General features: G+C 37.4%; 2 protein-coding genes across 2 annotated transcripts in view; one reads left to right on the top strand and one right to left on the bottom strand.

Annotated features, from left to right (window-relative positions):
* Positions 1-22,970, bottom strand: part of Syt7 (Synaptotagmin 7) — a 313,595-nt gene that overhangs the window by 256,178 nt on the left and 34,447 nt on the right. The window lies entirely within an intron of this gene.
* Positions 5,956-22,970, top strand: part of plx (PTB_TBC1D1_like and TBC domain-containing protein plx) — a 112,759-nt gene continuing 95,744 nt past the window's right edge. Inside the window, exons 1-2 of the mRNA XM_069044629.1 lie at positions 5,956-5,990; positions 22,771-22,840. Coding sequence (XP_068900730.1) covers positions 5,971-5,990; positions 22,771-22,840 — 90 coding nt within the window. The 5' untranslated portion in view covers positions 5,956-5,970. The remainder of the gene's footprint in view (positions 5,991-22,770; positions 22,841-22,970) is intronic.

Here is a 22,970-nt window from a genome sequence, read left to right as displayed (position 1 = left end):
ACTACTTGAGATAATGAAAATTATTGTAGATAAGTATGGCAACTATGTACGAAAATGTATGCGGCAACTGTGTGGGTGGGGTATAGTTGACAATTATATAACATTTCATAAGCGTGCATACTTACAGAGTTGCAACATAAATTTTCGTACATAGTTGCCAGGCTTATCTACAATCATTTTGAATCATCCAATAGAAACAGTTTAAATACTTAAATAACAGTAGATGTCAGCTGTCAGTATTTTCTTATTGGCAACGCTGTCAACAATTTGTTGCTGCACCTAATAATAATTATTAAAGCAATTTATCGCGGCATTTTCATCAAATAACAGAAGAGTGTGCTTTAAATGTTAAAAAAAGCAGCACTATATGAGTTAGCAGACAATAAGCAACTGCACTTTCAACATTACAGTGTTAACAATGGCAGTTGGCAATTATTTCTGGCGAGAAATTTGAATTTTTACAATAGAAACGCTAGAAACAAAATCAATTTATAGATCAAAATGAATTGATGAAGCTACACGCCGGTAAGTTGCACTTGTCAAATTGGCAACAATCCGTTTGTTTGACTGATGGTAATTTTTTAGAAATACCAAAAGTGCTAACTATCAATACATGTTGATAACGCTGTCAAGACTTCAACATAAAAATGTCATTTGTCACTTGTTATTGGGGTAATTTTATAGAAAGAAAATGTTTCTTTTTTATGAGAAACGTTCCATTAAAGCAATTAATAAAGTAAAATAAATTGATAAACTTATACCTCCATTAGTTCCTTTTAATAAATTGGCAATGCTGTCAAGAGTCAAGAATTTGTTTGCTCATCATAACCTATAAACTCCTCATTTTCTCTATTGCTGTAATCGTTTAATCAATTTTCTCATAACTTACCCTTAAAAAAATAGAAGTTTGTTCGTTTGAGTGTTTAAAAAAGTGCCACTAAACGAAATAACATTAAAAAATCACTTTCAACAATAGAACATTACATATCCGCTGTCAATATTGTCAAATCGACAACTCTGTAAAGAATTTGTTTTTTTTTAACTTAGAAACTTGTAATTTTCTCGAGTCCTGTAATTGCCAAAACATGTGTCTAAAAAAGCTTGCTTTCAAAAAAAGACTTTTGTTCGTTTCAGTGTTTAAATGAGGAAACAAACTAAACGAACCATTTTCAATAAGAGAAGATTAAGGGCCAGTTGATAGAAAGAGGATTAAATATTTAATTCGAATTAAATTTTAATGCGCGATTTACGCATGAATCCGAAACTCCGATTGGTTCAATCTTATCACGTGTTCAGTCAATCTAGCATTTGATTACGATTAGGTAACTTAATTTAGCTTTTGTAAGCTGACCCCTAAGTGTGTTGTTAATACAAAAAAAAAAAATGCAAAAAACGGGAAAGGAAAATGTTCCTAATGTCTAAATTGGTTTTCTTCATTTGTCAATTAATTGTCTACTTGACAATACCTGTCAAATAATTTTTTAAATGTCACTGAATTTTGACCATAATTCTAACCTATCTCTCGTAAGAAAGTTCCACACTAAGATATAATTGTAAAAAGGTGTAAATTTTAATCTGACAGTTCCCGTTCTTTTTTTTTGCAACCAACTGTACCTCCATTACCTAATTCCTTTTAACAAATTAGTAATGGTGTCATGAATTTGTTTCCTCTTAACCTACAAAATTCTATAGTAAATTCATTTTTGTAATGACGAACTAGCTGGAACTTCTTTTTGTTGGATTTTTTTACAAAATAAATAAAAATTAGACAGTTGGCAAAGATTTAAATTGTCATATTATTGTCGCTGCCATAATGAATGAATTTCCATAACAAGCAGACAAAGCAGCACATTTTAAAGGCTATCAACAAAATAAAAGAAATTACTCGTGGAGATAATGGAAACATAATGAAAAAGTACAAAATTGTAGAAGCAAATGACGTGACCCATAACCTAACTTTTTAAAAGCCCAAATTCGCGGTAAAAAGATGTGTTCACAAGACAAAGGTTACTAAATTTAGTAACTCTAGTTCGTCATTACAAAAATGAATTGACTATAACTCTCTCAATTCCTATAACCGCTAAAACAATTTCCTTATCAAATCCTTAAAAAAAAAGAAAATTGTTCCTTGGACAACGTCAATCACCTTACACACTTTCAACACTAGAACATTAACTGGGATCTGTGAATATGCCATGAAGTTGCTTGTTGTTATAACCTGTAATCACTTCATTTTCATTATTACTGTAATTACTAGAACATTTCTTCAGTACTCGTTCTTCTAATAACACAAATTTGTGCTTTCAAGACACCACTAAATAAGACAACAGTCCAAGGGTCTAAGCGGCACTACTTTCAACAGTAAAGTATCAATACAGGCTGTTTGAAAATTGCTAGTACAAAAAAAAACCTGGTAATTGGTGATGGTGAGTTGAAGTCATCGGCAAAAGAAAACTCTAATAAAAATCCTCTAGTTTTCGAGATAAAAATTACTAAAAATTGGGTTAAAATTGTTAGTGCACCACTGAGTTAAGGTATTTTAAAAAGACACTTCACGTTGTTAAGCAATAACGAAATAAAAAATTTGATGTTCTTAAACTGTCAATCTGTGGTTGCCAAGATCTTGCAAAAAAATATAAATTTTTCATATTGTTGTATAGTCCTTCATTATCACTACGATCATCACGCTTGGTTACCAAGGTTTAAAAAATATTGCCCCGCCTGAGGCGTAGAATATGCAGGAATAGGGTTACTTTATCCCTTTTGTTTTAAAAAATTAAAAATTGGTTTCTTGGATTTCTTAGGGCTTCCAGATGCCACAGTTTTTTTTTGTACTAGCAATTTTCAAACACCCTGTATATCAATATATCGTATGATTGAAGTCTTTGGATCGCGGTAGCCATTAAATGTAAAAACCATCTATAGAATTATTTACTTCTACTGTCCGTAGTTTTTATGTGTACTTCAAAGTAGTGCTAATGTCTCACGGAATTCGTTTAAACACAAACGAGGCGAATAAATGAATGACCATTTTCACCATGATTTCCATTACTGTAGTATGATTTAATAATAATAAACATTGTATCTTCTCTTTGAAACATTTTGAATTATAACATGCTAACTTGAAAGTTGTCAAATAAATGTAAAAAATCATTTAAATAAATAATTTCCTAGATAGCTTGTTAATTCCACGGCTACTCTGATCCAAAGACTTTTTGATCATACTATAATATTCAATGTCAATTGTCATCTGTTGGTTATTTGTTATTGGCGGAAAATTTGAATAGTATCAACTGCTCCTGAAAAATTTACTCTTTTACTACTGGTGATGTTAAACAATTAAAAAGTTGCTACACATGCTGATACAACACCCGATAATGAAATGACTTCAATTTCATTTATTTAATTAATTACACATTAAAATTACCCTCAAGAAGTGCGTCTACTTGTTCAATAAAATGCTGATAACACCAAACACATTAATAAGTTGTGACACGTTACTTTTTACACTATGCGGCGCCACTGCCTCCGCTCCCAAATCCCCCTTATTAGCCCATTACAGCTTACACCGAACGATCGAAGAATTTTTCATGAAACCTCCAATTCTCAGTTCCCACTGAGGGACGAAACTTTCCCCGATGCGAACCGACACGGTTGCGCTTTTAAATCGCAAACCCACGTCACCGAAATTCAAAATGAACTTGTCAAGCCCCTCTGGACCAGACCGCCCCGCCCGTTTAAAACATCCAGAATCTTCCAAAGCGCCGACAAAGAACAGCTCCGCGGTCCGACCGAATTTTCTTTGATCCACCGCGTTTTAATTTCATCAAGTAATTTTAAGAATTGTTAATAACAACAGGGCGGAACCTCGCGGCCCCTGTCGAGGTCGTGTGGGCGAATTCCAACGGCGATGAAAATTTTACAACGTGCCTACCGGGACAATAATATTAAAAATGTGCCACGAAGTGGGGCGCAGGAAATTAAAAGATTCCAGATTGTGGGGGTGGGTGGCGCCCCCCGGATAAATCTCCCCCAGTTTGCTACATTGTATGGGGTAAACAGCCCCAGTGGTGTTAATGTTATTTGCACAAACTAGACATTCTTGTCTCGAACATTTGAACCGAGCAAATTTAGTGAAGATCTAGGACTGCGGTACACCTGCGTTCCGTTGTTTATGAAGGGGTGGTATGCGAGGGGTGCTCAAGGTGGCTTATATGATGTGAAATAAAAAATTCAAAAGAAATGTCTCAACTTCTTATCTCTCTGATGGAAGATACACACGGTAGATGAGGTAAAATAAACTAAAAAACTTGTTACTAGAAAAATAATAAAAATAGGAAAACGAGGGGAAGAGATGGAAACAAATGACACAATAACAAACTCAAAATTGAAATTTATGTTGTTACTTTTCACCTCCTCCTTTTTATTTTCCCCCAACAGGTCACCTACATAGTAATTTTTACGATGCGCTATTGGTACAATTTATTACCAACCTGTCAATGACACCTATAAATTCAACGTTGTTGCAGGTATGTGGTGTTTGTTTTTCATTTTAGCTTCTATGAATTGGAAATGAAATATTACCAGCCTGGTTTATGCCCTATAAGTACCAACAATGTTGCGTAAATTGAATTTACTTGTTTTCAGACTCTCAAACAAGTGTTTGTTTATTTACGAAGACAGAACAAATTGTAATTGTCCCAGGGATTTGGAACAATATATGAATTTGTTTGTTTGCGCTTTTGCATAATTTAAAGCGTTGGCTGAATTGACATTAACTGAGTATTGAGTAAACAATTACATAACCTAACATTTTTCCGCATGAAGAACTGCATTGTTGAAAGCTGTTGCGTTCGCAGACTCACTGAAAACATTCGAGGGGACAATTAACAACACAAAGCCGCCAACGATATAGTCAAATTCTCTTCACAACTTGACAGTCAGATTGGCTAAAGTTAAAACAGTGTTGTTTCACGAGAATCTAATTCCTGGTGTGACATATCGATCGCCACAAGGATTGTCAAAGTCAAACCTTAGTCAAGCAGTTCATAATATGGACGTTAAAATAATAAGCATCATTCGTATGAACCGTACGGACCAATCTGCGACCTGACTTTCGCTTCTCGCAACGACACAAACCTTGACCTTTTTGTTCAGTGTAGAAAGTATCACTGTTTCGTTTAATTCCGTCATAAGTGAAACAATCAGCGTCGAGATCACCGCCCTAGCCCAAAGATAGCGAAACGGACACAGTATAGCAGCCATTATCTCTATTAAGATCGTCATTCCACCATCTCCGTCTCCGTCTTTCCCCGGTATCGACATAAACACAACGACAATCAACGGACAAGGCCGTTGCTAAATTCACTTCCCTGTCAATTTTCCTCGCCCCCATATTCAGATGGGCGGCTTGATTACATTTCGGGGCACGTATGCCTGGCTCGCGCTCCGTTATACAGGGGGGCTCCATTAAAACGGGTCGTTAGTTCCATCAAAATGGCCCAATTTCAATCGAGCGGACAGTTTTCTACGCACGACTGGAATTTTCCACTGCAGTGTACTCGATCCAGCTTATCAGTGACATTACTGCATTACGAGGTGTATTCTACTCGATTGTGACATTTCCACAACCAAATTGTGTTTGTACCGTCAGACACTTCCAATAATAAATCACACTGTATATGACAGGTGCCGTGTCACACTAAGCGACTGTCCCTAGAGAACTCACAAAATGTAATCAAAAAGACGAATTTTAAACAGCCATACCTGAATCTTCCTATTATATTTCTCGATCTTAACATTTTTATCGCAAAATATTAGTAATTTTGTGTGGCACAGTTGGTGGGTTGGTATTAAAAATTGAGAATTGACGGTGATTGTCAACGATCACTATGAATTTACCAAAGTGTGATGAATTTGTGTTTGGCTTTTTAATAAAATTTAGCGAAAACTATCGATAATGACCAATCGATGCCGTGGACAAGTTATCCGTAAGTACCCATTACGTTAAGTTTGGATCTTGTTCTTGTTGTTTAAACCGTTTTCTACCGATGTTTACGGCGAATTGTCTCTCGAAGTCGTTTCGGTCGAATTTGTCGGGTCTCGTTACACCGTATTATTTACGATTGGGATAATAAAACGCTAATTTAAAATAGTGAAGGTTTTGCAGGTTTGCTTTTCCAAGAAATATCGCCGACTGCGTTAAATGTTTAAACAAAATCAAGTAGTTCAGATGACTTTCTGATGTTGACAAAACACTGACATAACCTCACTTTGTGTACGAATGTCGATAAATAAAGCGGAAAATGAATCGATAATGATTGATGCTGACAGTAATTTCGCCAGATACATGACCCAACGTGTTCGTAAGTACCAAATTTGACACATTGTGTTCTTTCAGTAACTAATTCTTCCGTCTGATCTGTACGGGGGTGTAACGCACCCCCCTATTTAGAACAGTGACTGACTTGCATTCATATTATACCTACTGTAGCTCCTTTCATCTTTTTATCGACACTTTTGGATCTATTTTAAGTCTGTTTTATCGAATTTCGTGCGTCCTTTCTATTTTTACTTAAATTTAATTCCACCTTTTCAGTGTTAAACGCGCGTCAAACCACATTATCATTTTCTTGGAGTTTATTCTCTCTTTACATATTTTGAAGCGTTCGCTCCAAGTCGTGTTCTGACAATATTGCGATTTTTCCGACGCTTCAGTTGATCCCGACCCCCTCAGAAGTGGATCAAGAGCGCAGAAGTAGGCACGAAGAAACCGTGCAGATAAATGAAAACACTGAAAGCACTAAAACACATCAGATCCACCTGAATTACGTAGCATTCCCCGGCCTTTGATCTCATCTGAGTGCGAAATACCGGAATCAGGGGTAATCCTTCCGGATGGGTGTTCCAACCGCGCTGATAAACTGCCGCCCAGAAACACAGAATTTGTAAACCGACTCGATATTCTCCCAGCGGAAAGCCCTCCACGTCGAGGACCGACTGTTGGCAGTCCCGAGCGCAATCGTCTCTGAACAGTGATCGAAAAGCGTCAGCGATGAATTTTTCGGGGATCAAGACTGAGGAGCACCTCGTCCAGAAATAGCCAGGGCGAGGCTCTGTTCATCCAGAAATTTATTACGAAACGCGAACCAGCATCATTTTTTTCCTGGGGGCTCTCACAATCTCGTTAAAATCAAATCTGCACCCACCATTACGGAATAAAGGAATTCGGAACAATGGAATCGTAAATTTCCGTTCCAGATTTTATCCAGGTGGGGGCGCAATTAAAATGAGGGATTGCCAATTAGTGCGGAGAGTTTTGACGGGATTGAAATTCAAAAAGGAGCCCGGGGCGATTTCTTGTTTATTTATTCGGCGATTTAATCGAAATTGGTTGAATTCGAATTGTATAAATCTGGGGAGGTCGTGAAAAGGCGGTCGCCAATAAATCTCACCAACATGAACGACGCGAGCGCCATCTGCAACTTGAGTACAAGCGAAACTCGGATAAGATGTATGGCACAGTTGGCAAATGTTATTGTTTAGATTGGGTAATGCGTACGGTGCGGATCGTGACGAGGGGTCGGATGTCAATTTGAATCGAGATCGATGAATGATTTAATAATTTTGGAGCTTATAAAGAGTGACGGTTTGGGGCAGAGCACGCGACAGCCACCTCGAAAACAATTTTTTTTGTCATTCTGTCACTGGATGTGGCAACGAACCTCGTCGTACTATCAAAAGCCAACTAGAAAAGATCGAAGCGAATTATACAGTATCATGAATAATGAAAGGATTAAATAATTCATGAAATTTTACCGCGCCCATGATATTTCGGGATTTCGTATTAACTCCTTCCCCCAAATCGATCCACTTCTAGTCATTGTAGTCGCTTTAAAACCGCTTCGCAGAAGAGTTGGAGTCGCTGTGGAGCACACAGATCCTATCTACGCCCCTGACCCAGTGTTGACTCTTAATTATTTCCATTTCTCGTGTTCCACGTCGAACAATTTCATAATCTGACTAATGAGACGAGTTCACCATAAATAACCGCCACCCGATGCGTCCCCTCCCGCTCAGGCCACTTTGTTAATTGGTGCTGAAAAGTCAAGCGAACCGAGTGATTAATTTATCGACAGGTCCCAGTCGAGCGGGGCCTTACACTCCACGTGAACGAAGGTCGCCTCTCGGTCCTTGTAACATTGATGGGACGCGATGGAACGTCGAGATTTTTTTATATTTTGGGGATGATGGAGTGGAGGAGGCTTTAGCGGGTTGGCTCGTAATGATCGTTGTTTTTGCATGATGAGGAGTGTACGTGGGGCTCGGTGGGCCCCTGGGGTGCTCGCTCGAGGATGTTGCACGCAGAGTTAATGTTTATGAATGAAGGGGAGCTTGTGCTGGAGGCAGAGTGGTGATGGAAGGATCTTGGTTGCGGACCCGGCGCCTCCACCATTTTGCATCAACGTTTCAAGATTGCCTGCGGAAAGAAGGAACGTTAAGATGGGTCTGCAGAGTTGTGTTCGCAGTTTGCTCATCTGTTACAATGGCAATGGAGAGGGGAAGAATATTTAAATAAGAGGAAGACAATGTAATTGTTAATACATGTTTTATTATCTTTTTTCGCAAAAGGATTTAGGTAGAAGAACTACTATGAAGGTAATGGTTTCCGGTTAATATGTAGGTGCTGATGTTGAAAACATGGCTAACGAAACGTGAGCATTTACGTATCCATTACCTTCATGGACAATGGTCACGAGAGCCTACATTCTTTCATCGAAAAAACATTAATTTAGAAAATACAAAGAAATAATGAATTAAGAAAATTCTAATCAAAATGAAGGACCTAATTAGTTTACTGTCAGTGAAAAGTGAACGTTTTTCTGAAAGAAAGGGCAAAGCGAATGTGTTTCCGCTTTGTTGAGGATAAATAAATCGCTGGAGATAAAAGAAACATCGTTTGTGAGGAGTAGGAATATTGAATGACTCAAAGAAGGAATGTTTTACCCTTGCATTTGTATTGCGTAACAATGAATTGATGGAAATTTGATCCATCACAATCATAATTCACTTAGATTGAAACATTATCTTTAATTTTAAAAAGCAATAAGAGTCAGTTTGACTTATTGAAATTTGTAACCAATTGTTTGATTGGAGCAACTTAAGCAGTAAAACTAATAGGTAAAGAAAAAATATTCGAATTGTGATAGACTGCACGAACTGTGACAGACAAATAAAATCGAATATCTTCTCGTCTAGCTGAAGGTAAAGACATTTATGGAGCGACAAGAAACGTCGCTTACGAGGGGTAGAGAAAGTTTTGAAAGTAAGTTGGTATTCATTATGGAAGAGTTTTTCCTTTATAGAATTTATATTAAAAAAGTTACAACATTAAACGAGCGAGTTCATGTATGCACCTTAAGATTGTAGACAAAGCAGACAAAGTTGATGAGAAACACTAACTAATATTTTTTCTGTGGTTGGTTCGACGTCTTCTTTACTTTGCTTTGTGTGTCGGGAGAAAATTGTGTAATTTATGATTAAGCTGAAAAATTAGATAAGTGTAGAGAAGAATGGAAAACAATTCGAATTTATGAATAGGTATTTACAGTGAGAGCGAGGAAGGCAAAGCTTTCGTTCACGCGAATTGTACAAGCGGAGCTGAATGGGCGATGTAATTCAAGTGAACGAAAGCCGACTTACTCTCGAGTGCTGTATTTGGTTCTGTTTGATACCTCCTTAGAAAGTAACTCTACTTAGTCATTACAAAAATGAATTTTTTATATTATGTTCCTGCTGATGTCCTGGAAGAGGCAAGTGCTGCAAGTTACCAAGTGTTGCCTAAAAAATCAAAATTATGTTATCAGAAAGAAGTGGAAAAAATTACGAGTGAACGAAAACCAGTGAGCGAAAGACGATGGGCGAAAGTGAAGTGAACGAAAGAGAAACCTTCACCCACTGGTAAGTATGGATACAGACTCACTTTCTAGGGAGTTATCGAATAAATGTCTATTCATTAGATAAAAATTTGTTGTAATGCAAAGAGATTGGAGTAGTTGGATACGAACACAAATTGTATTTATTATCCAGAAAAAATCTTTTGCTGCATTCACAGTTATGCCTAACTTCTTCTAGTAGGTACATTAAAAATAAGACAAATCAAAGAAAAATTAAAATTAAAACGAAAGAAGGAAAGTTTTTGTATCGTCGCTCTGATGATGACAGTTTGGCTGTGGAAACTCCCGTCAGATTGAAATTAGCAATAAAGTGTATATGGTGTAAGAGAATTGATAAAGTGTTATAACGAATCAAGGAGCAAATATTTCAATTATTAATTGGTGTGTAAAATGGAAGGAAGATGCACAGACGAATGATTAATAAGTGTGCGGAGCACGTAGTCATGTCAACCGTTGTTTGTGAAAAAAAATTGTTTCAATGTTGTTTGTCAGATTTGTTCAACGCTTAACTTTCCGTTGAAAATAAATGAATGAAATCAATAAAAAATCGCAATCAAGATATTGTCGATGTCCAGAAGTGAGGTCATGGTTATTGCCTGCAAAATCGCGCTTGTGTTAGTGTTAAAATTGTGAAGCATCATCTTCGATCTTGTCTACATTTGCTGCTGTTTGTCAGATTTGTTTAACACTTAACTTTCCGTTGAAAATGAACGACTGAAGTCAATAAAAAATCGCGATCAAGATATTCTCGATGTCCGGATAGCCGCAGAGCAAGTGAGGTCATCGTTATTCCCTGCAAAATCGCGCTTGTGTTGGTGTTAAAATTCTGAAGCATTATCTTCGATCTCGTCTACATCTGCTAGTGGCATACGGATTTCGATTAATTCAAGATGTGTCCCATAACATTAAACATTCATTATTGTACCAATTGTAAAAAAGTTGAAAAATAAAGTTTAGATCTACGTTGCTATAGTTATTTAGTCATTCGTAACGGCTGCTCCCGCTCATAACGGACATCCTTAACGGACTCCGGCCGTTATGAGGTTGTTTACATGGTGACACCCAGTCCGGAAAGCCGCCTTTAACAACTAGATATTACAAAAAAGACAAATTAACCGCGTGTTCGCTTATAGACGAACCTACGAAGATTGGAATAACAATAATTGTTGGTGTATCAAAAGAAAAAAATTAAGTTGTGAAGCAGATAAAATTAAAGAGAAAAAATGAAAGAAATAGGATATTGCACGACAAAGAAAACATTAAATTATTCCAATATGATAGTCAGTAGAAATAATAAACATAGAAAATTGCAACAAAAACATCCAAAAAATAAATATTTCATCATTGACAACAGATTTTGTCATAAAAAAAATAACGAAAGAAAGGAAAAGTTAAACGCTTGTTCGTTTAGTAAAAACTAGAGAAATCGATGGCGCGCTAAGAAACCAGAAAAAACATTCATTATGGCGATAAAAAATGTCATTTCTGTGGTATTAATAGAAGTACTACACGAAATGTTACATATTCATTCGACTTGTCCTTTTTTGTATGTGAAACAGTAGAATTACTCAAAGAAAATGGGAGGGGCTGTAATAGTTGTTGCTAAAAAATTAGAAACGCTTTAATTTTCTTATGCCCGACTTTGTAGAACAACGTGATGATTCTTTTCTTCTGGAGTCCTTACCCAGACTATCAGAGATGGTTTAATAAATGCTGGTATCTCTGGGATGAAAATAACAGCATACTAGAATTCTTTTGTTTCCAGCTCTACTTCTGGTAAATATGATAGAAGCCGATAAACTAATATTGATTTTGAAAGCACGCAATATTCTAACGACTTTTCAACAAAATAAAGCAGAGCCATCCAGTATGAAGTTTGGAACTGGTCCGTGCTGTCTTTAGTTAACCCTTATTGAAAATCATTGAGGGAGCATTTGTGGAAGTTTGTATCTGACGTAGTCTTAAATCAAACTTAACACCAAACATGCTGTAACAATTTATGAAAGATGATATTAATTAGAGCGATTTACTTTGGGTTCTTCCCATTAAGAAGATAATTTATTTTATACCCAACTAATGACTCGACATGTTCCGTTGTGTTAAAAAATAATGACAACAGAAATAAAAGGAGCGTAAAACGTTTATTGAAACCATGAAGCCGGTTATGGGTTGCAGGCCTGGCGCCTACACCATTTTAGACTCTTGAAATCTTTATTATCCACCGTAAACCTGCCGAAATGTGCACACAGTTTTATCGAACCCTATTAAGTCATTTTTTGCCAAGAAACCCACCACGACTAAGTCTACACAATTTTTATTAAGAGAATAAACTACAAAGCAAAGCAACGATAACTTTCCGATTTTGAATAGAAAATGTGTGTGTATCACGTTAACTTCTGAGGCAAGCATACTCTCTGAATGTATGCATGACCTACGCATTTTCCTCCGGTTCGCGGCCACTTTAAGTCGAAGCAAGACAATTTGCATTTTTAACAGTCCCCACCTTCACATTTGATTTCGTATAATTTGACACGTCGTTAGTGGTTCGTTGCGTGAAACATCGCCGGTCCCAGTATCAACCCAGCTCAATTTCCATATAATTTCGAAAGCCCGGAGCGCTGGTTGGCGAGATTAAATTTAAAAACATGTGTGCTTCAGTTGCCGCTCAAGTTTTATGAAAAGTTTATTGCCAGCCGACGTGCGAATCCACCGGAACCCCCTTCAAGAGGAAATTTGTCGAAAACATATAGGAAATGTACAAGCCACGGGCGTAATACTAAACGAAACGTAAAGTACCAGAATTGGCCAGTAAATAAATTCGAAACAGAACAATCTCGTTATGTTTATTGGTCGGTTCAGTCGTCCCGGTCACGTACTGGATCTATAAATAATTTTAATAGACGGTCCAAGAGTGTAATTGGGGGAAGGGAGGTAAATGAAGTGTGACGTAGTCGATGGATCGTCGTGGTGGTCTTTCGACTGTCTAAATTATAGAGTGGGGCATCAGATTTGTCGGTCATAATAAATTGACGATTCACGGTAATAATAGAAAATGATGGAGAACGAGTGACAGGAGTATTGATTGGTCTAGTAAGTGTTCCACGAGGCGCACGAAAAAACAACAGTTTAAGTTGTTTTGATGCTGTTTGGTTATCAAGAGTCAAAGGTGCATGAAAGATTGATTTGGAATTGTTTTTATTGGACCATTTTAAAATAGGTGGAGTCAGATCTGGAGATGTTGCTGGACGTAGACACTTCTCTTTCTCGGAAGATTTGAATAAAACAATATTATTGTACACTTGCTATGCAAAGTCGTTTTATTGGTTGCCTATCTCGAAAAATCTATTAAAAATTAATTAATTATTGATAATTCATGCTTTATCCTCAATGGTAAAACTCATTTTTCCACATATTCTGGGATAGTTGTTGCTTACAGTAAACGTCTCTAAGCTTTGTGAGATTCCTGGTCTGGCAGCGATAGCGAGCAGACGTGTCTAAAGAAAAAAAAAGTGGAGAGATTACTAACGTAAACAGCGACGAGCCAGTGAGAGGTGAGACGCAGAAAGCAGCGGGCAAGAAAGAGAGGGCATGCCGAAAGTAAGGAAAGAAAGTAGCAAGAGAGAAAAAGAAGAGGGTAAGACGTCTGAAAAAGGGATGAACCCATTCAGAAGGAGTTCCAGAACGGGAAGATCCTGAAGTTGAAGCGAAGAAGGAAATAAAAGCAAGGAAATGGATAAGGAAATGAAAACAATGATTAGAGAGATAAGAGAGGATACGGCGGGAATAAGAGGGGAGAACAAAGTACTAAGAAAGGAATTAGCGCCAGTGAGAGAGGAGAAAGGGGAGCTAGGGAAAGAGTTAGCGGCAGTGAGAAAGGAGGTGATACGAAGAGAAGAAAAATGGCAGGCGAAAGAGGCGGATTGGATGGAAAGGATGAAAATGATAGAGGAAAAGATGAAACAAAGAAAAAAGTAGGAGAGGAAGAATAATGTTATAACAACCGGAATAGGGGGAATAACAGGAAATGTAGAGAGGGGTGTGAATGAATAGAAGTTAGAAAGGGAGATAGAGATAGGGGTGAAAGTGAACGTAAAGGAAGCATTTAAAATAAATAAAGATAAGATGATGCTGGCAAAAATAGAAAGCTGGGAGCAGAAGAAGAACATTATAAGAGTAGGTTGAAGGAAATAAAAGGTGAGAGGGTGTATATAGATGACCATTTGACAAACAAAGAAAGGAAAACACAACGGAAGTTAAAAGCGGTGGCTAGGGAAGAGACAAATAGAGGAGAAAGGGTGAAAATAGGATACAGGAAGATACAGATAAACGGGGAATGAATATGGGATGAGAGAGAAGAGAAACTGAAGAACAATTTGTAGAAGAGGGAGAGAAAAAAGAAGAGAAGGAGAGAGAAAAGAAGAGGAACCGGCGAGAAAATGTACCAAGAGAAGGTGAATAAACAGGTAGATGGACAAAGAAAACGGAAACCGGAAAAGAAGCACAAAGGGGGAAGTCGCTACCTAAAGAGTACAAATGGGAAGGTCAAGGGGCAAAAAGAGAAGAAAAAGGAAAGAGCTACCAGGGGGAAATTAGGGATTAAAGAAAAGCGACAAGAAAAGGGAGAAGAAGAAGGATGGAAAGAAAAGTTTATATAGGCAATAAATGGTGGAAAATAATGACAATATACAGTAAAGAGATGAAGACAACAAGAAGACGTGTCGAAGATGTAATGAAAGAAAACAGAGAAGATTGTATACTCTTGGGAGGTAGAATAGGAGAAAGGGGAGCAAGAAATTGGGAAGAAGAGAGGGGGGACGGGAAGAGAAAACCCAAAGACAAGGTGGAAATGCAGAGGGGAAGAGACTGATGGAATGGATCGAAGAAAATGGATGGGAGGTGTTGAACGGGAACATACAAGGGGACGAAGAAGGGGAATGGACCTATACAGGTAGCAGGGGGGAAACAGTGACAGATTACGGAATAGTGAACGAAGAAGAAGAATTCAGAATAGGAGACGGAGTAGAGTCGGACCATCTCGAAATAGCTTTGAGGAAGCGAAGGGGAGGGAAAGTACAGAGAAAGAAAGGGGTGGGGGATAGGAATAAAACGGTTTATTTTTTATATTTTCGGAATTGCTGTTTTATGTCTAAAGCTCGTAGGGCAAGATAGAGCATTCATACGTACCTATAAAACTTGAGAAAACCTCTGAATTCTCTACTAGAGAGATATAGAACGAGATAGATGCGGAATTAATTGTTAATGATTTAGGAGCAATTTGCAATCATTCGGAGAAAAAGCTTCTAAACTTTGCGGAAATCGAAAAGTTGTTTTCTAGGTTAACAACAGCGCATCGTTGACGTTTCTTTGACATTTCCGCAAAATGTGGCGTCATCATGCCATGTCTTGTCATTTTGTGTGCATTTTTTTGCTAATCCAGAAATAAATATGATCAATTCTGAAATATCAAAAAACCTACAGAACTTTATTTTGTATTGTTCACACTGTATATTTTAACCTTCATTATTGTTTTGTAACTGTTCAAAGTTCGTAATCCCCTTAAATGCCTTCCACAAGATTCCCAAAGAATCGTTGAACCTTCCATTTTGTTTTGGTTTAACATTCGGGACATCGCCATTGTTGTTTTAGGATTTTCCCGAACAAACAGAACTGTTAAAGAGCAATTTTGCAAATGTTTTCCCGGCAACATTCGTACCGCTCTTATTTGTATTCGTGCCGGTACGCGAAAACAAATATTTAACTCGGACAACACCCCCCAGACTAAACATCCCCGTTCAAAATAAAAACTTTCGACTGACGGAACGCGATGCAATAAAGACAACGCCGAACGGGCCATAAAGCAACCGTTCCACGTAAACCAAACACAAAGCTACAAACCACCAACAATGACCACTCCCGACTAGACCTGGAGCAGCTCGAACGGATCGTTCCGTATTAAGGGTGCAGGGCTGGTCCGCCCGGAGCCCATTCAGAGCTGAAGTTTTCCACTTGACGGGGTGTTTATGAAAACTTGTTAATTAAAGTCAGTCTCAGGGCCCGGCTCGTTTGCGTACAACAAGGGGGTGGGAATTAAAAATTCGGGGAAAAATCTGCAATGCGCCACTTAATTGCCCCGCGTACGCCAGGTCCGATCCAATTTATCGCCATCGGGGTTGGTGCGGTTTCGATTAAACGATGCCTCCTTTCATGTCGGCCGGAACGTTTTTATTACGGTTTAAGGGGGTTGTTACTGGCGGGGAGCTATTCACAAGACGTTACTGTCTCGAGTGCGCGGTGCTGCAAGCGACATCAATTTCTATTTTTTCTTCCAGGTCGATCGGGGTGATTTATGTTAGGGGATGATGTGGAAATTTCCGTTTTTAATGATGACAAATGCAGTTTTTCAGTTTCGTTTCGTTTTACGATTTTTACTTCTGTGCCAGGAACTGTTCATGTCGTCTGCACCGAACGAAATATTACGTGCTCCGTCGGTTAATTTCGTACATCATGGGGGATTTTATTTGACAAGGGGCGGCCGAGGGATCGAATCGTTGGGAGGTTGAGATTTACATTTAAACGGGCACCTAGTACAGTGGATGTGTTTCTTGTGCCATAAATCGTGACGATTGTCTGCATTAAGTAATTTAGGACAGAATCCCGGAGTTTTGCATAAACATGGAATTTTCATGGCTGTGGAGTACTAATGCGCTTCCATTTGTCTGTTTGTTTTTTTCTCATCGCCCGTATTTCAACTCCAGTTTCTTGACTACTCCCGGTTTTCCATTCATGCGTTCATTTTGTAAAAGCACGCTTTTGTTGCTTCGCTGATGGGTCATCTGTTTATGCAACGTTCTGCAAAAACTACCAAGACGGAAAATCCTTACTTTTCCATTGAAATAATTACCATTCTCGACTGATACGATTGATGGTGTTTTAAAGCAGAAGGTCGTTTTGTGCTTGGCCCAATTGCGACCTCGACTTCCTCTCGGTCCTCAGTCTATGGGCTTAGCGCAAAAAAACTCACTTCTACTCTTAATTATACAAGGTGATTCATATAGTATCATACAAACTTTAACCGGTGGTAGATTCTAATCCCTAGACACTCTTACAAAAATGTTCAGGTTCTAAAGTTAAAATTATTGAAGATAAAGCATGTTGAAGAGTGTACTATCACCTTTTAAGAACTGCAGATAAATGAAAATATTTTACGTTGAAACAAACTGTTAGGCATTGTTGTCAAAATGAAACTAAAGCGAACATTATAATACCAAATTTTTTTTTATAGCAACAATCGTTTGCTTCTATTATGACATTCATGACATTTGTTATACATTGGAAGTAAAGTGGAATAATTTAGCGAAGAATTGCATTTACTAATAGTGAAAAAACCGATATGGTAATTTTTGCCAATTTTTGATGTATGACTCAAAATTTTATTGTCAAGAGCCTTTTGAGACCGGAATATTCCATTGGTTAAAATATGTATGAAACTATATGAATCACCCTGTATAATCTACTACTTTATGCGATTTCTTCACATTTTTTTTGTGGTCTTTAAAAGCCAATTCATTTCATTATCCTTTCAAATTTTTTTTTCTAATAAATACATAATATTCTACAAATTCTTCATTTTCATTTCCTAATATCTGTTGTTCTTTCATTTTCTTTATCTCTTTTATTTTTCTTGGCATTGCAACCATCACTTTCGGTTCTTCATTTTTTCTTCTTTTATTGAGGATCTTCCAGCACAATATTATTTTTTTTTTTTGGTATTCGTTTTTTACTTTCTTTAAACATTTTGTTTAAAAAAACTTGATATTTGTAATCTCGTAAACTTCGCTATCGTCATCGCCAATTAATAAGAGACTTTTTTTCTATTGTTTTCTCTTCATAGTTTTCAACCTTCTTCTATCTATACATTAAAATACTCTTTCCTTTTGTTCTCTTTTTTTCACATTGCTTTTCTATAATTTTTTATATTTATTTAAAATTTTCTACAACCAGGCTAGATTATCAGGACTGTAATTCCTGTCCTTTTTTTTTTCTCAATTTCTTTATATTTATGTGTAACGTCATAATATCTTTCTCTACACATATGTATTTTATTTTTACATTACCCTATTCTGCCATGTAACATTCATTATAATCTTTTTATTGTCTCTTTATCACTGTATTTTTGTTTCACTATCTCCACCTTTCTTCTGTTGCCATATTGTTTCTCCACTGTCCCTGAGTACTCAATTTAAATATTTCTATATTCTAATATCTTGCTTGCTTCGATTTATTTAACTCCTTTAATTTTATTTTTCTATATCCTTTTCACTCATGCTAAATGGTAATCATCATCACGATCATCATCATCATCATAATCATCATCATCATTCGCTTTATATTTTTTTATTTGATTTGTTCCACAAATTGTCAACTCGCATTATTTGTTATACAAACTTTTCACTTCGATTCCTACTTCATCCCCGTACTACCGCCTTAAATATTTCAACACTCTTGAATAGTAAAGTACATACATAGTTGAAGAGCAATTGTGGGTTATGTAGATATTTTTTATCCTTCGTAGCAGATACACAACCATAATCGTATATTAAAGAACGAGTTTTATAAGGGTTGACTCGTCCCATAGAAAACTCCCCTACGGCTCGTTTTCTACACTTGGGACTCATGCGCCAATGCCCTTATAAAACGAGTTCTTTATGTTATTTTTTCGAATTTGCACCCTTGTTTTAATTTTTATACAGGGTGATCCAATTTTTTTTTTAAATGCTCTAGCAACTTTATTTCTTGTCCGATTTCAATAAGCGATATATCAAATGAAAAGGCGTTTAAGGGACTATGAACTGCCATATAAAATTTATTTTTTAAAGAAGCAGTTTAAGTGGGGTGATATTTAACTTTCTTATTTTAAATTGTGACATATGTTTTTCATTACTTATTTTTAAAGTCACTATTTTTCTAAACATTGCTGTATAAAAATATTATTTGTTTTTTGAAAAGTTATGAAGAAATAAAAATGTTTAATAAATAATAATTGAGACATTTTAATGAAAAAGCGAATAAAATCAAGTTGCTTTCTACAGCATTTGTTACGCAAAGAATTTGACAAGTTGTTAAAACTGTATTTCTTCGTAATCGTGAGTAAAAATGAATACCTTTGAAGAAATGACCGACATGCTACGTATTTTGAGTGTGAAAAATATGCACAGGCCGCTGAATTGTCAAATTCTTTGTGTAACAAATACTCTAGCTGACAGGTCTCATTTTCTCTGATTTTAATCGCTTTTTCATTAAAATGTCATTTTTATTTCTTAATTTTTTTTCAAAAAACAAATAATATTTTTGTACAGCAATGTTTAGAAAAATAGTGACTTTAAAAATAAGTAATAAAAAACATATGTCACTATTTAAAATACGAAAGTTAAATATCACCCCACTTAAACTGCTTCTTTAAAAAATAAATATTATATGGCAGTTCATGGTCCCTTAAACGCCTTTTCATTTGATATATCGCTTGTTAAATCGGACAAGAAATAAAGTTGCTAGAGCATTTTAAAAAAAATTTGGATCACCCTGTATAAGTTTTTATAATATTGATAAACATTTTCTTAGAAATCTATTAAACCACGAGTGCTTTAATAGATAGCCACAAACGACTCCAAATTGAATATAATAATAGACCTATTAGAGACGCAAATTCTAAAAAGTTTAATTACGTTAATTGTACCGATTTTGTCTTGAGTTTAATTATTGACGAGAAGAGCACATCACGTGACACCAAGTCCGTACAGTCACAATGTAAGCCGCAGCTCCGCCCATACCTTTCTCGTTCTTGGTTTCATTTAATTTCTAATTTCAACTTTGTGTTGGTCGTCGGGGCTTCCCTGGAGGAACCGGGCCCACCCTCGTCATCCTCATCAGTCGGCCCCGCCGCCGCACAATAAACCTGCCGGAGTGATAAGGGCCGTGGAAGAATAGCCCTGGATGATCGCTCCGTCAATTAATCGAACAAAGAAACGTCAAGAACAGAAACAAATTTAATTTTTGCTCCGCCGTCTAGAGCTTTCACCGGCGGCGTCGAAAAATTTACCCAAACCATTTCCATAAGTTTGACAAATTCGAATCGAATTATGAGCTTTGAAAAGCACTCGATCTCAATTTAACTTTTCGCCTTAAGTAACCCGTCACCAGACCGTCACCGTTAATCGAAGGCGGCGCCGAAAAAAAGACTCAAATCGTTTAATTCGTTCCTTATTGGGGCCCACCTGCTGTTCGATTTTTCCCCGTCTTTAATCCCCTTTAACGTAACGTCACCGTAAACATGCGCTCCCACCAATTAAAGGTTTTGATTACAGACCTGCCGGTTTAATTACGTTAAGTAATTAGTTCCGGCCTAATCACATTCTGGACGATATTAGTGTGTGCGAATGTGATTTCGTCCTGTTTTGTGTGCACAGCGGACTAGGACGAACTTATCAAAGACTCCCGATAATGACATCTCACCTAAATTGACCTTAATTTCGGCCTCGACCAACCGTGACGCACACTTCATAATTATTAACGTTGTTAGATTGTTTCGGGCTTACTTTCCGAGGAATGTCCCCGTCGGGGTGCCGCCACCTTACATAATTGAGACCTGTTCGTCCGACCAAATTAAGACGTCAATAACAGAGGCGACGGGGGTGGTGTTTTTTTTTTGACGGCAGGCTTAATTAATTTACACGCGTCCATTTTTATTAATTAAGTGTGTAATTCGTCTGTGTCAAATTGCCGCCGGTTAGGGGCGGGATAAGGGAGAGGGTGGGCGCGTGGATCTGATACGAGTGGAACGTTACAATTACCTTTGTTTAATTATGTTAGGGGCTCTATAAAAGGGTTGAAACAAAAAGGGCACCTGTTGATTTGGGTTGGCACTAATGAAAAATGCAGTCTGCGGTTTTTCATAATTAAGTTGGCACAAGACTTGATCCAAACGAGGGGAATTGTGGAACAACAAATTCAGTGATGTTTCAAGGATGTAAATATTGGTGGCAGCAGTCAGTAGTGTAACACTGTTTTAGTTAGAAGAAATGTCACTAGAGTTAATATGATGGAAAAGTAAAATTTGACAAGCGACCTGTACAACATAACGAGCGTTCAAAAAATGTATAAAGCAGACCGTGGTTCTCGATCTTGTAGAGGTCTTGCATTTCCTCATGGGCTATGAGTCATATCTGCGCAAACGACGAATATCGGTCTCAAGTAGGCAACCGGAAAACATTGTCATTCGTTACATTAGTTTCGTCTCTCTCTCGTCTATTTGTATGTACATATTTGAGTTTGAAAGTGGTCGACGTGTCGACGTTTTCACTTTTCATTTACAGATTTTTCACTGGTTTATCGCTCCGCCTTCGCGCAGATATTTCCAAGGTCGCAGCCCATGACAGAATCCAACACCTCTACAACCGCTTTCTAAATTGCTATGCTTTCACATTTCCTTCAATATACATAATCTCATTATGATCTTCATTTTGTTGTGAATTAAGTAAGTAGATATCAATATGTGTTACTAAGAACTCTCTTTGGTTGCTTAAAAAAAGTTTGCTTGGCAAAATAAATGATTCGTAGCGATCTTTGCTCACTGAATGTTGTCATCAGACGAAACTGCACCATGCATTGACAGAAATGCAATTGGAAATTTTTTTTGACGCTCTCTACTTTTCTTACACAATGAAAAGGAATGTCTCGGCGATTTTAGCGCCATCCAACAACACTACAAAAACTAGAGAGATTTAAGAGCATTATTCCTTCTTGTCTATTCTCCATTCGTATTGCTTAAACTACTTCTTGCAATATTGTTAAATGGCATTAAAATTGGTAGAAGAAGAAGACATCACTCCATCTTGTTCTTTCGGTTAGATATGTATCTGGTCCCGGCTGTCAACAGTGTTACCAACATTATTACAAAGTTTGACGTTTGAGGCGGAAGTCGTTCTCATTTGTTGTAGGCCCCAAACCGCAACCGACACTTTACAGTGTTTTTTCTTTTGTTAGATTGGCAATTGTGTCACGGATCGATGAAACAGTCGACTGTGATTAATGGAGTCTCCACTTATCCAAATTCGAGGAAAAGGTTTTTGTGTTGGATTAAGCGTTCACTTTAAATGACAGCGGAGTCATTCAAAAGTGTATTAAATTTACATTTTCACAATATACCCAGTGACGTAGATAAAAACCAAGAACACTACTTCACATTTCCACTTATTTATTTCTATTTATTTATTTTTGCATATGATTGTTTTTTCTTATTTGTCTCGGATTTCGGTGACTTCACCGGACCGAGGGTGGCCTCCGGACCGTCACCGGATCATGACGTAACGGACTCCACCCTTTATCTCCTGTCTTAGCGGAATCAATACTTTCCGATTATTCCAATAAGTATCGACACAACAGCAATAAACCCGGTAAAAATGAATCTCGCCGTCTTTATTGCCGCCAATAAAACGGTCCCATTCCGGTACTAAGTGGTTTTCGCCCGGAAAAAACCACCCTCGCTCCTTCGTCCAATTAAAATTAAACATCAATTAAGACGCTTTCAGTTCTCGTTCCGGACGCCCTAAGCAGATTTAACGCTCAAGACATCGGAGATGATGTCGGATCGGCGCAATTTTTCTCCGCGTCGTCGAGGGGAAAAATTCTCCGGAATTCAAATTAATCCCGGAACGAACTAATAACGGAACCGATAAAAATTGATAATCTTAACCCCCGCATTAATATTGATGGGGTCATTAGCATTGTAACGAGTCTGAGATCTGCTTATCTTTTGCAGGATTCGCGAGGACCCGGAGTGCTACTTGCCCGGAAGTTTCCACATGAATACCATCAGCGTTTCGTTGCAGGTAGGTCCGGTTTAATATTCATTCGGAGGGCTAGTGTGTGTTTTCGTTACAAGAGATAATTTAAAGTTTAAATTGATGTTCCGGCCTCGGTTCCGGAATCCCCCCGGGGGAGGGTTTGACCGCGGTCCGG

Source organism: Tenebrio molitor, chromosome 4 (assembly GCF_963966145.1).
Source record: "Tenebrio molitor chromosome 4, icTenMoli1.1, whole genome shotgun sequence".
Taxonomy (NCBI): Eukaryota; Metazoa; Arthropoda; class Insecta; order Coleoptera; family Tenebrionidae; genus Tenebrio; species Tenebrio molitor.
Note: the sequence above shows the minus strand (reverse complement) of the source record. Positions and strands in the feature narration are given on the sequence as shown.